Raw genomic sequence first — 12,706 nt, 5'->3', positions numbered from 1 at the left:
TTTCTGTGGGAAGAGTCACATGGTGGAACGGCTTGATGCAAGGGGTGTGCACAGACCACCACCCACAAACAAGGGCCGGGGGTGACCTTCAGTTATGCAGCTTGGTTTGGGGGCTGTCCTTTCTGTGATTGGGGTAAGGCTGGCCTCATTAGGATAGCAGCCTCTACTCAAGGCAGAAAATTTCAAGTGGACCAGAAAACAAGCTATATGAAAGTTACATGCTTGCAATAGAAACCCAGGGCAGAGTGCTTTGCCTGTCTTAAAGTCAAGAGCAACGTGTGCTCGTCAGGACTGTACATGCTGAAATGGAGCTGGGTCATGGAGCTGGAGGTTCTTAGAATGCTAGGAAAAGTCATTGGTTCAGTCACCAACACAAACCAACAAAACCAAACCTTTGAGTGCGGGGGGGGGGGGGGAGGGGTTTCAAGAGTTACAGGTTAACTAGCAAGCGTGAAGCCATGGGTTCATCGTCAGTACCAAGTAACCTGGATGTGGTGGGTCCTGGTTCTAGCACTGGGAAACAGAGGCAGGGAGATCAAACATTCAAGGTCACTGCTGACTGTGTAGAAAGTGTGAGGCCAGCCTGGGATACCTGGGACTCTGCCTCAAAAATAAGTGAATCACACGGAGGCATGAAGGTGGATGTATTTGCTTGCATTCTATTAAAAACAAAACAAAACAAAACAGAAAACCAAAAAACAATTAGCCGTTTCCAGAAGTGTGGGGAAGCAGTATTTCTGGCAAGTGCTAGAAAGTTCTGTCATATTTCTTTACTTCCTGTCAATGTCCCATTTTCTGCGACCAGGTGGGTTTTTCTTTCCCTTTTCCTTTTTCCTCTCTCCTCTTCCTCTTCCTCCCCTTCCTTCCTCGCTCCCTCTCCCTCTCCCCCTTCTCCTTTCTCCTCCTCCCTCTGTGAGAAAGTCTTATTGACTAGATCAGACTGTCCTCAAACATGCCTCTCCTAGCAGGATCTTCTATCTATCCTTTCTCTATTTTTTTTGCCTAGACAACTGCACAGATGTCACACTGGCGAGCAAAAGCAAGTCAAATGTGGGTGCCCGAAGCACCCAGGCACCTGTGCTGGGAGGGCGCAGCTGTGAGGCAGCCTAGAGCCTCACCAGCGGAGGAGGGGAAGCCGGTAAGCCTCCTGCTTGCTGAGCCTATTCAACACCAGGCCTTTGTGCTCATTAGCACACAAAAAGCCCTTGCAGGAAACCCATTAGGTAGATGTTCTTTCTGTTTGAGAAAGAATGACTCCACTCCCCGGGAGTCTATAACACACTAGCGGAGAAAGTAAGCTTCAGGGTTGGGATTTGAACACAGAGCTATCTGCTGTCAAAACCTGAGGCCAGGAGTGTAGCTCAGTGGCAGAGCACATGCATAGCATGCCCACACTTTGTCCCTGCGTTCAAAACAGCAACTACAAAGTCACAATAAACGAGCAAAACTCTGTTGCTTTCCATAGAGCCGCCTTTCTTATAACACTCAGGGACATAATAGAAGTATTTGGATGAAAAATGTAGAACCAAGTGGTCCCCAGGCCACTTGTAGCAGGCCCAGCCTTATGTCTTCTCTGTAGGCTCCAATCTTTCCCTGTATGAACAGATGCCAGCAAGTAAGCATCACCATCGCCAGTCACTTGGGTGACTGGAAAAATCTCAACTCTCACCTGGAGGTTTTAGCCTGGGAAGCCACCAGGAGGCTATGGTATGAGGAGGAACCTTACTTCTAGGTGCTTATTAGGTGGCAGTGGAACGGAGACTGAAGGAAGGGGGACAAGGGTGAGAAAGGAAAGTGCCAGAGGAGTTCTGAAGATGGGCAGCAGCGATGAGTCCACAACATTGTTTAATGTCACCACTGGAAATATACAGGGGAAACCGGTTTAAGATGGTGGATGCTGCCATTTTATTGCAAAACAAAACAAAACAAAACAAAAACAAAAACAAAACAAAAAACTGGGGGGAGCCCATAGTAATGGATGGTTGGCAGGAGCAGAATTTTTGCAAAGAGCAGGCAATTGTGCTTTTTCTCTTTAGTCCTAGATATAACGAAACCCCAGCTTCCTTAGTTGGATGCATTGCTGTTGCTGAGAATGTAGAGCAAAGCTCTCCAGTACCAAGAGACAAGTTTTAGTCTAAAGGGTAAGCTCAGAAGCAAGACCCCAGGGCACCGAGGGACGTCCTAGTGACCCGCGGGGAAGCGGGCAGAAGCATCGGGAGGGGCAGCAGCTCCTTGCACTGCAGCTGGGGCCTGTGACTATCCATCCAAGGAGGAGAGAAAAGAGGAAAGGAAGTGAGTGGAGGGGGTAGAGGTTGGGGAAAAGGAGGAGGGCAAGCCGCGGTGACAGAGCCTGACGGGGCCCCATCCAGACAAAGGACTTGGCGGGAGGCGAGAACCCCAACGCGCCGGCTGAAAGGAGCGAAGGCGGCCCCTTCCGCAGGCAGCGAGCGGGGACCACGCGGCCAAGTTTCAGGTCTGGACAGAGGAGTCAAGCAGCAAGCAGCGGCCGGGGGTTGGGGGGGGGGGGGCGCCTGGTTCTTTTCCCAGACGGTCCTGCAAACAGTGACCGCCACCATTCCTGACTCCCACAGAGGACCCAAGGCTGGCTAGAACCTGGCCCTTCCCTCCTGAGCTGTCCATCTAAGCCTTTCTGTAAAGAACAGGTGGCGCGGGCACGACAGCCACGCGGGCAAACGAGCCTTTGGCTCTTCTTTCCTCTGTGTCTTGGGGGTGGGGACATAGGGGAAAGGCTCTCTGGGATGCCTTCCAGGCTAAGGGGGTAAAAAGGCAGCCGGGAGGCAGATCTCGCTCTCCCTCACTCTTTGTTTCTGCTCCAGGCACTGCGCAGTACTGGGCCCTGGAGGGGGCGGGACCCGAAGTTTTGCTTTCCCAGAGCCTCCCTGGTTTCCCCCCTGAAACACAAATGATCCCTAGAGCCTGAAGAAAGCCCTGCCCTGCTCTAGGAGTAGCTCGGGTCTAGGAACTAGGTCTAAATCTTAACAGGTACTTGCAACTAAGTAATACTTCCAGGGGAACCCTGCTTCCACTTAAGAGGAGTCGCCCTCAAATCCATCTGAGAAGACAGGGTCTTAGCTGAGGAACTGGCAGACTTACTAGCGGCCAGGACGAGGCCAGTACCACAGCCAACAATAAGTAACGCCATCCTCGGATTTCTTGCAGGCAAGAGCAAAGCGAGGGTCCACCACGCTTGATTAAATCATATAATTAGGAACTACTTTAATGAATATTATTACATTTCCGGCGATCTCAAGAATGCTCTTTTCTTTTCCATGGGCAGCAGCATAAGTATAATTAGGTATTTGAGGTTATTAATAAAAACAGGCATGGTCTACTCAGGATTCCAGCCGAGCAACTGTGAGGCGCACACCAGCACTCTGTGTGCCTGGTGCTGCCCTAAAGTCCGAGGGACCCAAAGCTGAACCCCTCTGTGGCTGCCCGCTCCCTACTTCCAGACCTAGACACAGCCTAGTCTCCACAGGGATAGAACCAAGGCGCAAAGAAGGGGTTCCCAGCCGCAAGGCCCCGCGTGGGGAGCTCAGGGGTGGGGATGGATCGGTCTCGGGAGGGTGATTTCCGCCTTGCTCGGCAGTCCTTGCCTTGGGGGTAGTGCCACAACCTTGTGTCTCAGTCAGTCCTTATTAACCTCCTTGCAAGTGGGCTCCCCCTGGCAGGCTGTAGTTTTCGGTGGACCCGGGACTCTTGCTGGAGGCTCTAGGAGAAGGACTTGGGCAAAAAATAGACCGGAGAGGTCGGATATTAAATCAGCGCGGGACAGAATAACTTTTAGCAGAGGCCTGCCAATAAACTTCCAGGCTGAGCTGGGGGTAGGGCTGGAACGTTTGTATACATAGGGCCTTGGTATTTGTGTATCAAATATACCAGTGTCCAGCAGCCAGAGTGCCCCTACATTTGTCTTGCCCACTTAAGGAAAAACAAAACAAAACAAAACAAAATCAACCAAAAAAACAACAACAAAAACAACAAAGCCCAAAAAAAAAAAAAAAAAACAAAACCAAACTTGGAACTCTGTGAGATCAAGCTGGGAGTCACCTGGGAGACTTCTTTATACCTTCCTTAAAAGGAAGCAGGATCCAGGTCCATACCGGACATCCTTAGGGCAGAGTTGACTCCAGAGTCTACTCTTATGACTGCTACTGTCAGAGCTAGGTCAGAAAGAGCACCTGCTATCACTGGGCTTTCTCAGCATCACTGCTGGTGTGTGTGAGTGTGCACGTGTGCGTGCACGTGCACGTAGTGTGGGGCAGCTGCCCTGCCTGAAGGTCATAGCTATCCTTGGATTAGATTCCCAGGCACTCCCCTGGTTTCGGTGTATTTTGAGAACAGTAGAATGGGCCCAGCTTGGGTGAGGCAGAGACATCCCAAGACCCAGGACAGGAGAGCGATTGAGATCCCAAACCCACTTGGCCTTCCTGCCTCCCGCAGGGCAGGGTGAGCTTCTAGCCAGGGCCCAGTGGCTGGTTCCCTGACCTTCTCCAAAGCACACAGAGCTGCAGAGAGGCAGAGTCAGAACTGTGGAATCTGCCTTACCTCCGAAGACACCTTGGCCTCCCAGCTGGTAGGAGGTACTTTTTCTGCTCCCCACAGATGAGAGAGCAATGCTAGCACAGCAAAGGCTATCTATCCGTAAGTCATAGGCTCTGCTTACTTGTTATTGAAGAAAAAGTAACACGTGCCAGAGCAGAGGGCAAGGACACCAAGGATCTGAAGGCCCTTGCGGGGAGGGGCTATCACAGACATAACAAATAAAAACAAAAACAAAACAAAATGGAAAGCCTGGCATTACTGTCAGGCTGGCAGGTACTTGACTGCCCAGGAGGAACTCATTACTTCACAAAAAACAAAACAAAACAAACAAAAAAAACCAAAAACAAACAAACAAAAAAGTACCCTGCCCTCTCTACCAGTGTTATGATTTGGAGAGAAGATGGTTCTTGTTGTGTTTTTATTAAAACGGGAGAGAGTCCAACAGAGTAATGTAAATTGTGGCAGTGTTTTTGAAGCTAAACCCTCAGAGATGTGTAGAAGATAAGGTCATGAAGAAGGGACAGTGTCACCCTGACCCTCACAATGACCCTGGAACATTCCTGGGGAGTGGCATTGAGGCATTTGGTGCCCTCAAAGTGGGCCCAACTCTCTTCCTTGACAGTCTCCTGTGTGGCAGGAGCAGTGCCCCCCATGCCCTCCCTGACACGCATCCACCTGGGAGTCCCTGATGGCCTAGAAGGTCACCCTTGGCAACAGGCACTCCTTGGCTGAGTTTCTCTTCCTGGGAGAGAAACAAACAAACAAACAAACAAACAAAACAAACCCCAACTTTCTTTCAAGCCAAATAAGTTTGGGAATACAGCAGCTCAGCAGTTCAGCTCCATGAACTGTAGAACAGCCTGCCTCAGATTCAGACACCTCAGAGCCAGTCCCTTCCTTTGCTTTGGGGGTTGGAAGTGGGGGAGACAAAAATAGCATTTGGCAAAGAGAATGTCTCTTAAGGAGCACAAGTCCTCCCAGCATACCTCCTGCAGTGAGCACTTGCACCCCAGCACTCACGGGCAGTGGGGGGGGGGCTGTTAAGGAGACCTCTTAGATTTCATACAGTGGGATAGATGCTCCAGGGCGTGGAAGCAGCACTGTGCTTTGAATCATTCCTCCTGGGGACTAAGTGGGGACAGAAACTACTTCGTCCTCCATTCTGTGCTTACACTCTAGATATTGGAAGGTTATTATTTAAAAGAAACAATCTCCTCTTGTTTCTAGGGTAAGTGCAACACTTGGCGCTGGAGACCACCTTAAAGTGGTTCCTGGGCTTAGAAACACAACATGGAAAAAGTCCACCTTCTGCAGCCAGCATTTTATAATAAAGAGTTGTTTCTTTTTTTTATTTAATGTAACTTTTAAGAATTTAAACACACAAAATGCACAGGTTGGAATGTTCACAATTTTGATAGCCACAGTTGTGAGTAGGGAACATTCATTCATTTCTCATAAGGTTATAAATATTTGATACTGTAAAATGCACATTTTATAAACTTAAAAAAAAGACAGATTTGCTTCCGGCTAAAAGGCATGTTGTTTCACCGATTCCCAAGCAGCAGATGGTTATTCACAGACTCTTAAATTACAACTTTTGTTTTTATAGCTTCCTTTTGAGAAGGTTGGCACTAATATGTACAAAGTGAAAGTATTGGCGCAGTGAAATAAAGAGGTTTAAGGCAAAGAGAGAAATCCACCATCAGTCCTCAGCAGGCAGCCATAGTGCTGGCCCAGGTGGACATTTGGACACCTTTTCCCATACACTAAACAGAAGACATTGTGAAGTTATATATAATGTGTTTGCTTAGATATATATATATATGTACTTGGTGAGGGATATATTGAATATATTTAATTTACACAGTACCACACCTTCAAAAATAAAATGTATATTTTCTTTTAAAAAAACAAAAAAAGGACAAAAATCGATAAGAAACGACTATTTACACACTTCCTCTAGATTCAGGAGGGTTCCGAGTTCCTTTGAAAGTCAAGGTGGCTGCGAGCTCCAGAACCCCAGCTTCACACAGGCCTGGGGTGTGCGTGCACATGCATACGTGGGTATGTACACATACATGTATTTACCACTCAAAAGTAAGTGAAAAAGAAAAAAAGAGGGAAGAAAAAAAAAAAAAGGAAGACATGCCAACTCACTTTGCCAGGCCCCAAGGCCCACTTGGGCTGGGCTTTTGGGTCAGAGCTAGTTGTCCCTGTAGGCAGCAAAGTCTTCAAGCCTTCAGGTCACATTCCCACTTCTCCCCAAGACAGGCCCCAAGCACTGTCTTCAGTGTCTGAGGTGGGAGAGTTGGTGCTAGCAGGTCACTAGGGGGCTGTGGCGGGACAGGGGTCATCGACACAGACGCAGACACACGGTGGTGGCCAGAGAGGGCCTCTGAGGCCGTTTGGGAAGAGAGGCAGTAGGAGGCAGGTGCCTGGAGGTCTTCCTGTCCCCTCTCTCCCCACCGGAGTCCAGAGCTCCCCTATCACCGGGCTGGCACTTCCTACACTGCTGGCCATGCCAGCACAAAGCAAGCGGCAGAGCTCACAGACCAAATAGGAGCTATTTATTCGGTTCACAGTCCTGTGAAATGCAGCAATAAAAATCTTTGGACTTTAGCAAGTTGTTTTAAATTTTTTTTTCTTTCGGGGAGGGAGGGGCAGAAAGTGTCAGATGTCCCACAATGGAGCTTAGGGAATAAAAGAAAAGAAGGAAGGCAGGAGGAAAGAAAGAGAAAGATTCGAAACCCTAGACAGCCCCCCTTTGCAGAAAGAATAATAATAGCATAAAATTAGCATAACCTCTTAAACAAAAAAAACTCAAAAAATATTTTATAGTCAGATATCTTGGATTTTACACCACCTGTAAATTATATATACACAGATTTTTGTAGAACCATAGCTAATACACGGGATTTTCACAGATAATGCTGGTATAATCTTTATACACTGGCCCTTTGTTCATGGTTTTTAAATTATTGCATTGTTTCACATGGCCCTAGACCTGGCCGGCCTGCCCGCCCTGTCCACCCTACTCGCTGTCCGACTTGCCCTCCTTGGCCGTGGTGGAGTGGTTGTACAAGCCTTGTGCCATGAGGTGCACCGCCAGGGTGTTTTTGTTGCCCGTGGCTTTCTTGATTTTGGCCCGCTTGTTCTGGAACCAGATCTTGATCTGGGACTCATTGAGACTGAGCTCCTGGGCCAGACTCTGGCGCCGCTGCTCTGTCAGGTACCTGTTGGTCTGAAACTCAGCCTTGAGCCTCTGCAGCTGCTCAGCGGTGAAGGCGGTGCGGGGCCGCTTGTCCTCTTTGTTCGGGTTCTTCTTCTTTGGTTTTCGGGACCTGGGACCTGGGTGGCACGGAGGAGAGAGGGGGGCAGAGGTTACTAGCTGCTGGTGCCTACACATTTACCGTGTTTACCGGCAGCCCAGTCACCCAAGCTTGAGAGGTTGCATAGACTTAAGGAGGAGAAAGGACTCGCTCAAGCCACACAGGGCTGAACAGTGTGGGTTAAGTGTTGGGGGGTGGGGTGGGGTGCTAAATTTCAGGTTGGGCATGCGCCACTGACTGGAAGAAAAATGGGGGTGTGTGAAATGTGGTGGATTGGCAGATTTAGCTAAAAGGCTTAATCACAAACTAGGAGATCCTAACAAAAGCTAACTGAAGAGTGAATGCCCAACCAAAAACTTTCTGGCTGTGTGTGTGTGTGTGTGTGTGTGTGTGTGTGTGTGTGTGTTGTGTTGTTTCTCCCCTTATCACTTTGCAAGACTGTCCCAGCAAAAGGGGTGAGATAGGTGAGAGGGGTAAGATTAAAGAACAGGGTAGGCTAGTCAGTCATAAGGGGATCCTGTCCCCCCCCCCCTCCCTCCATCACCTCCTATAGGATGCCAAAAGCAGTAGGGTTCACAAGGGCGGGCCAGGGCTGAGCCAGAACTTGAGTCCCCTGGTGAGCCCAAGTTCATTTTTTCCTTGAAGGACTTCCGATGGCACAGCTTTTACTGAGTCACTGGCATCTCCCCACTTTAGGCCTTCTCTCCAGGAGAGGGGCCTGGCTCCTCCTGGGATGCTGATCCTTCTCACGCCCTCCCCCCCCCCTCCACCTCAGACCTGGGGCAGCCTTATCAGAAGCAGGCCACCTAACTGACACTGGCTAAGAACATAAAATGGCCTTCTCAAAAGCTTCTTCACCAACGGTTCTTCTCTGGTCACCCCCCACCCCCACCCCTTCTCCCTATGGAATTGCCAGTGTTTGGGGCAAGTGTGGTGGGTGGTAGGGTCCCAGGACCAAAGGAAAGGATAGAAGGTTCCCCTCTATCACCAGGTTCACAGGGAGCGGGAAAGACCAGCCAGGCCACTGGCTTAATCTTTCTCTGTGCAGGGAGCGTCAATCAACTTTGGAGGCACTTTGCTGCCCCTCCATCGAGGCCCCTTCCGCTAGAAGCGGAAGAGGTTGGAGAGGGCCGGACCCTTCTCCATCAGGGCCGCCCTGAAAACGCTACCCTGCGCTGCGGGGACCGCTAAAGGCGCAGGCTGTTCGGTACTCGACACCCCCAACCGATTCCCAGAGCAGCGGTGCTCACCCGGGCGTCAGGGGCGGCCAGCAGAGCCAGGGCTGGGGCCCGGGTGCTCTCAACACAGGGCAAACCCAAAAAATGGTCTGTGGGCAACAGAGGAGATTCAGGACAGTGCAGATCCAACTCCTGGTGTTTTAGGTGTACCCACGGTCACACACACAGTCACCTGTGCATCCATGCAGAGGACAAGGGAGCAAGGGGCTCGGCCCCCTCGGACCTGGCTTTCACTAGCCAGTGAGGCTTCTAGAGCCGCGGCTCTACCGTGGGACCCTCAGAGTTACTAGGACTGGAGGCTGAGACCACGGAAGAGGCCTGGCTTGCCCATTCCTGACCTTCCACTTCCGGAGCGGCTCTCAGACTCCTCTTGTTCCCTCCCTGGGAAGAACATGGTCTCTGTCCTCCAGTCTTCTCCTCCCTGGGGTTCGTGGTCTATAACACACACTCCAGACTCCAAAAACTCTTATTTCCGAGAAAGAAGATCTGAAAACCATACTTTCGGTTCCCCTTCCTGTGAATTCTCTTTTTAAAAGCAAACACTTTCGGGACTCGGAAATAGAGCCAAACCTCAGCAAGTGCCCTCTGCCCCTCATTTCTTCCTTAAACGCCCAGGAATGGAACGTTACTTAGAGGGAAGGGGTTTCGTTAAGCCTGGAAAAGCTGCGAGGCGAGCCACGCAGGCCGTGCTGCAGGATTCCCGGCTACCAGGGCTTGGCGCGGCCCGGACTTACGAGAGGGCGCCGCACAAAGACTACCGCGACTCGAGGCCAGTCGGCTTTGTGAGCCTATATGTTAATTAAATATTAACAAAGGAGGGAGGCGAGAACAATGGAGCAAATTTCAGGTCTAGCAGGAAAAAAAAATTGATTTCACCAGACACACACAGGATGCTGCGAGAAGGCAGTCGAGAGCATCCCAGTCTTGCTATAGACATAAGTAAAGGACATCGGCAACACAACTGAGGATTCGGCGGTGAGCGGGGGCCTCACTCAGCTCTCGGATAAATGAAACCCGTTGCTAATGGCGCTTCCTAACCGCAGACCCGCATCGAATGCGGATGGTGGTTTCTACAGGGTCTCAAAAATTATAAATGAATGAAGAAAATATGTCCCAAACCTCCTCACAGACCCTCTGAAGGCTGCTTCTTCCTCACTTTCGGCAACACCATAAAACCCTTGAAGATTCCTTTCTGCCTGGGGGGGATGAAGGCTCGAAGAAGGCTGCACCTTCTTCAAGTTGCATGCTGGCAGAATGCTATGCTGGTGCTATATGGTTCGCCAAAAAAGTGACAAAGGGGAAAAAAGTGTCTCAGTTTTCACCTCTTCCTGCAGTCCTTCCCCTGCTCCTCCGCAGCGGACACCCTAGGCCAAGAGTGGAATAAAGCACACAGCCTTGAAAGAATTGGTTCTGGAACACTCTGAGCCTGGGGATGGCAGAGAGTATACGGGGTCCAGACTTTGCCAAGAGAGAGGGAGAGGGAGGGAGGGACAGAGAGAGAAAAAGAGGGGGGAGAGAGAGAGAGAGAGAGAGAGAGAGAGAGAGAGAGAGAGAGAGAGAGAGAGAGATTTCTTTTTTACTGTCCTAAGTCTGTGTCCCTAGAACCTAGACCTTCCAACTACCTAGCTGCTTCTCTGTCCACCGACAGTGCCGCTGTCGGTGAGGAGTGTGCGTCTTTGTGTGTGTGGGAGTGTGTGTGTGTGTGTCGGAGAAAATGTGATCCTTTTCCTCTTGTAAGTGTCCCAGGAAGCGCCCTCCCAGGCCCCGCGGGCCTCCCCAAAGCTGGCTGGGACTGCTGGTCCCATGGGCTCACCTGAAGAAGGCCGGTCCGAGTAGCGCGTGCAGTAGACCCAAGCTGGCCAGAGCATGGGCTGCGTGCCCAGGGTGGCGCTGGCTTGCGAGCTGTCCGAGTCGGAGCTCACCGACAGGTCACCGCCGCCCAAACCCCGGGCCTTGAGCGCTCCATCCAAGGAACCCCCGGGGTCGCCGGGTTTTTTAGCACCACCGTGCAGGGATAAGGTCTTGGAGCCGCCTTCTCCGTCAGCCGCCGGGTCTGCGCCACCAGCAGAGAGCGGTCCTCCAGCGCTGGGTGCGCACGCTGGGTTCGGCCGAGACTCTCTGGTGCCTGACCCCAGGAACTGTTCGGCCCCGCCTGCACCACTGCTTCCCTCTGTACCGCCAGCGCCGCCTTCGCCTCCTCTTGCGCCGGCACAGCAAGTCCCCGCGTCCTTTCGGCGGCCGAACTCAGGCCGCAGGATGTTATCGATGAAGAAGTTGGTGATGCGATGCGGATGCTGGTGGTTGCCTGGCGCCTGCAGGACCGCGGGCAGCATCAGAGCCCGCCGGCGGCCGGTGTCCGAATCGCTTGGGCTGCTGCCGCCGCCCGAGCCGCCGCTGGGGCTGGATTCCGGCTGCCTCTGCGCTTCCGCCGCCTCACTGGGTTTAGAATCATTCTCCTCCATGCTTCACAGACAACCCCAAACCTTCTCTCCAGTGGCCCACCTCCAAAGCAACCTCCTGCCGACCCGCGGCACACACCGACACCTGCGCGCCCCTACCCAGCCCAGTCCTCCAAGGGCGCGAGTAGCGGCCGTGGCCAGGGCTGGAGTCCTACAGGTCGCTGGGAGCGCTCCGAGCCGAGCCACGTTCGGATCCACGAAGTGCGTTTTCAAATAACCAGTCTCCTGGCTGGCCAGGGCGCGGGGAGATTCAAAGGAGGCAGGTCTCGGTTTTGGCGACGCACCCGGCTCTAGACGGTCACCGCACTCCTGCGGGACCGTGGGACGCCTGTGCCGCTCCGCGCTCCTCTCTGTGGCCAGCAGTCCCCGGCTCCGGCGCCGCCGCCTCGGCCACCGCCGGCCAGAGCTGCACGCATGCAGGCAGCGCGCTCCTCGCGCTTACCGCCGCCTGGGCCCGCTCGAGCCGCCACCGCTCGGCCGTCGCCACCCGCCTGTCCTGGTCCGCCCTCGAGGCTGCGGGGCGCGAGCGCTCAGCGTGCCCGCCGCCGCCAGCACGCACATGGAGGCCCGCGGGCCCGCGCTGCGCTCCGCCCGCCCCGGGGCTCCCCGCGCCAGGCCGCCGCCCCGCTGCGGGCCGGGGCGCCCCACGGGCGAGCGGCTGCGCCCCCGCTGAGCCCCGCGCAGCACCGCGGCCCGAGCCGCATGGGTGAGGGGCGGGAGGCCGGGCCGGGCTGGGCCTCCCGCGCTCCCTCCCGGTCTGCGCGCCCTCTCCGCCTCTGCTTTAACGCGGGCTTGGGAAATTTTCAGGCCACTTAGCGCAACCTGAGACACTTTCACTCTGGATTTTTGTTCTTATTTTTAACAGAGCCCCCTCGAGTGACGTCGCGGGCCGGTCTCCTGGACACGTGCCTCGGGCCAATGGCCGCTGCGCCGCGCATCCACGTGATGCGCCGGCGGCAGCTTGGTGACAGGAACCGCCTGTCGCCCCTCCCCCGCTGCCGCGTCCCCTCCCCCCCTTAAAGCGGCCCTGCTCTGGGTTCCGGGCGCGGGTGCTTGTAACCCAGGCAGATCCGCTGTAGAGTCTGCTATGCTAGTTCCCACTTCTCCGGTCTCC

At 53.1% G+C, this 12,706-nt stretch overlaps 1 protein-coding gene across 1 annotated transcript; it reads right to left on the bottom strand.

Annotated features, from left to right (window-relative positions):
- Window positions 1-5,898: 5,898 nt before the first annotated feature.
- Window positions 5,899-12,423, bottom strand: EN2 (engrailed homeobox 2). The gene is made up of 2 exons (XM_084784416.1): window positions 10,947-12,423; window positions 5,899-7,914 (listed from the first exon to the last, which is right to left on the bottom strand). The coding sequence occupies exons 1-2, from the start codon at window positions 11,593-11,595 to the stop codon at window positions 7,598-7,600; spliced, it is 966 nt and encodes a 321-aa protein (XP_084640542.1). The 5' UTR covers window positions 11,596-12,423; the 3' UTR covers window positions 5,899-7,597.
- Between the last annotated feature and the right edge of the window lie 283 nt (window positions 12,424-12,706).

Source organism: Acomys minous, assembly GCF_964271855.1.
Source record: "Acomys minous genome assembly, chromosome: 6".
Taxonomy (NCBI): Eukaryota; Metazoa; Chordata; class Mammalia; order Rodentia; family Muridae; genus Acomys; species Acomys minous.
This window is presented reverse-complemented; position numbering and strand designations above follow the sequence as displayed.

Bases quoted from the DNA above. Each gene is read 5' to 3' on its own strand.
- EN2 (XM_084784416.1), bottom strand. From the start codon at position 11,595: ATGGAGGAGAATGATTCTAAACCCAGTGAGGCGGCGGAAGCGCAGAGG. The intron at 7,915-10,946 runs GTGAGCCCATGG...CGTGCCACCCAG, and splicing joins CTCGGACCGGCCTTCTTCAG to GTCCCAGGTCCCGAAAACCA.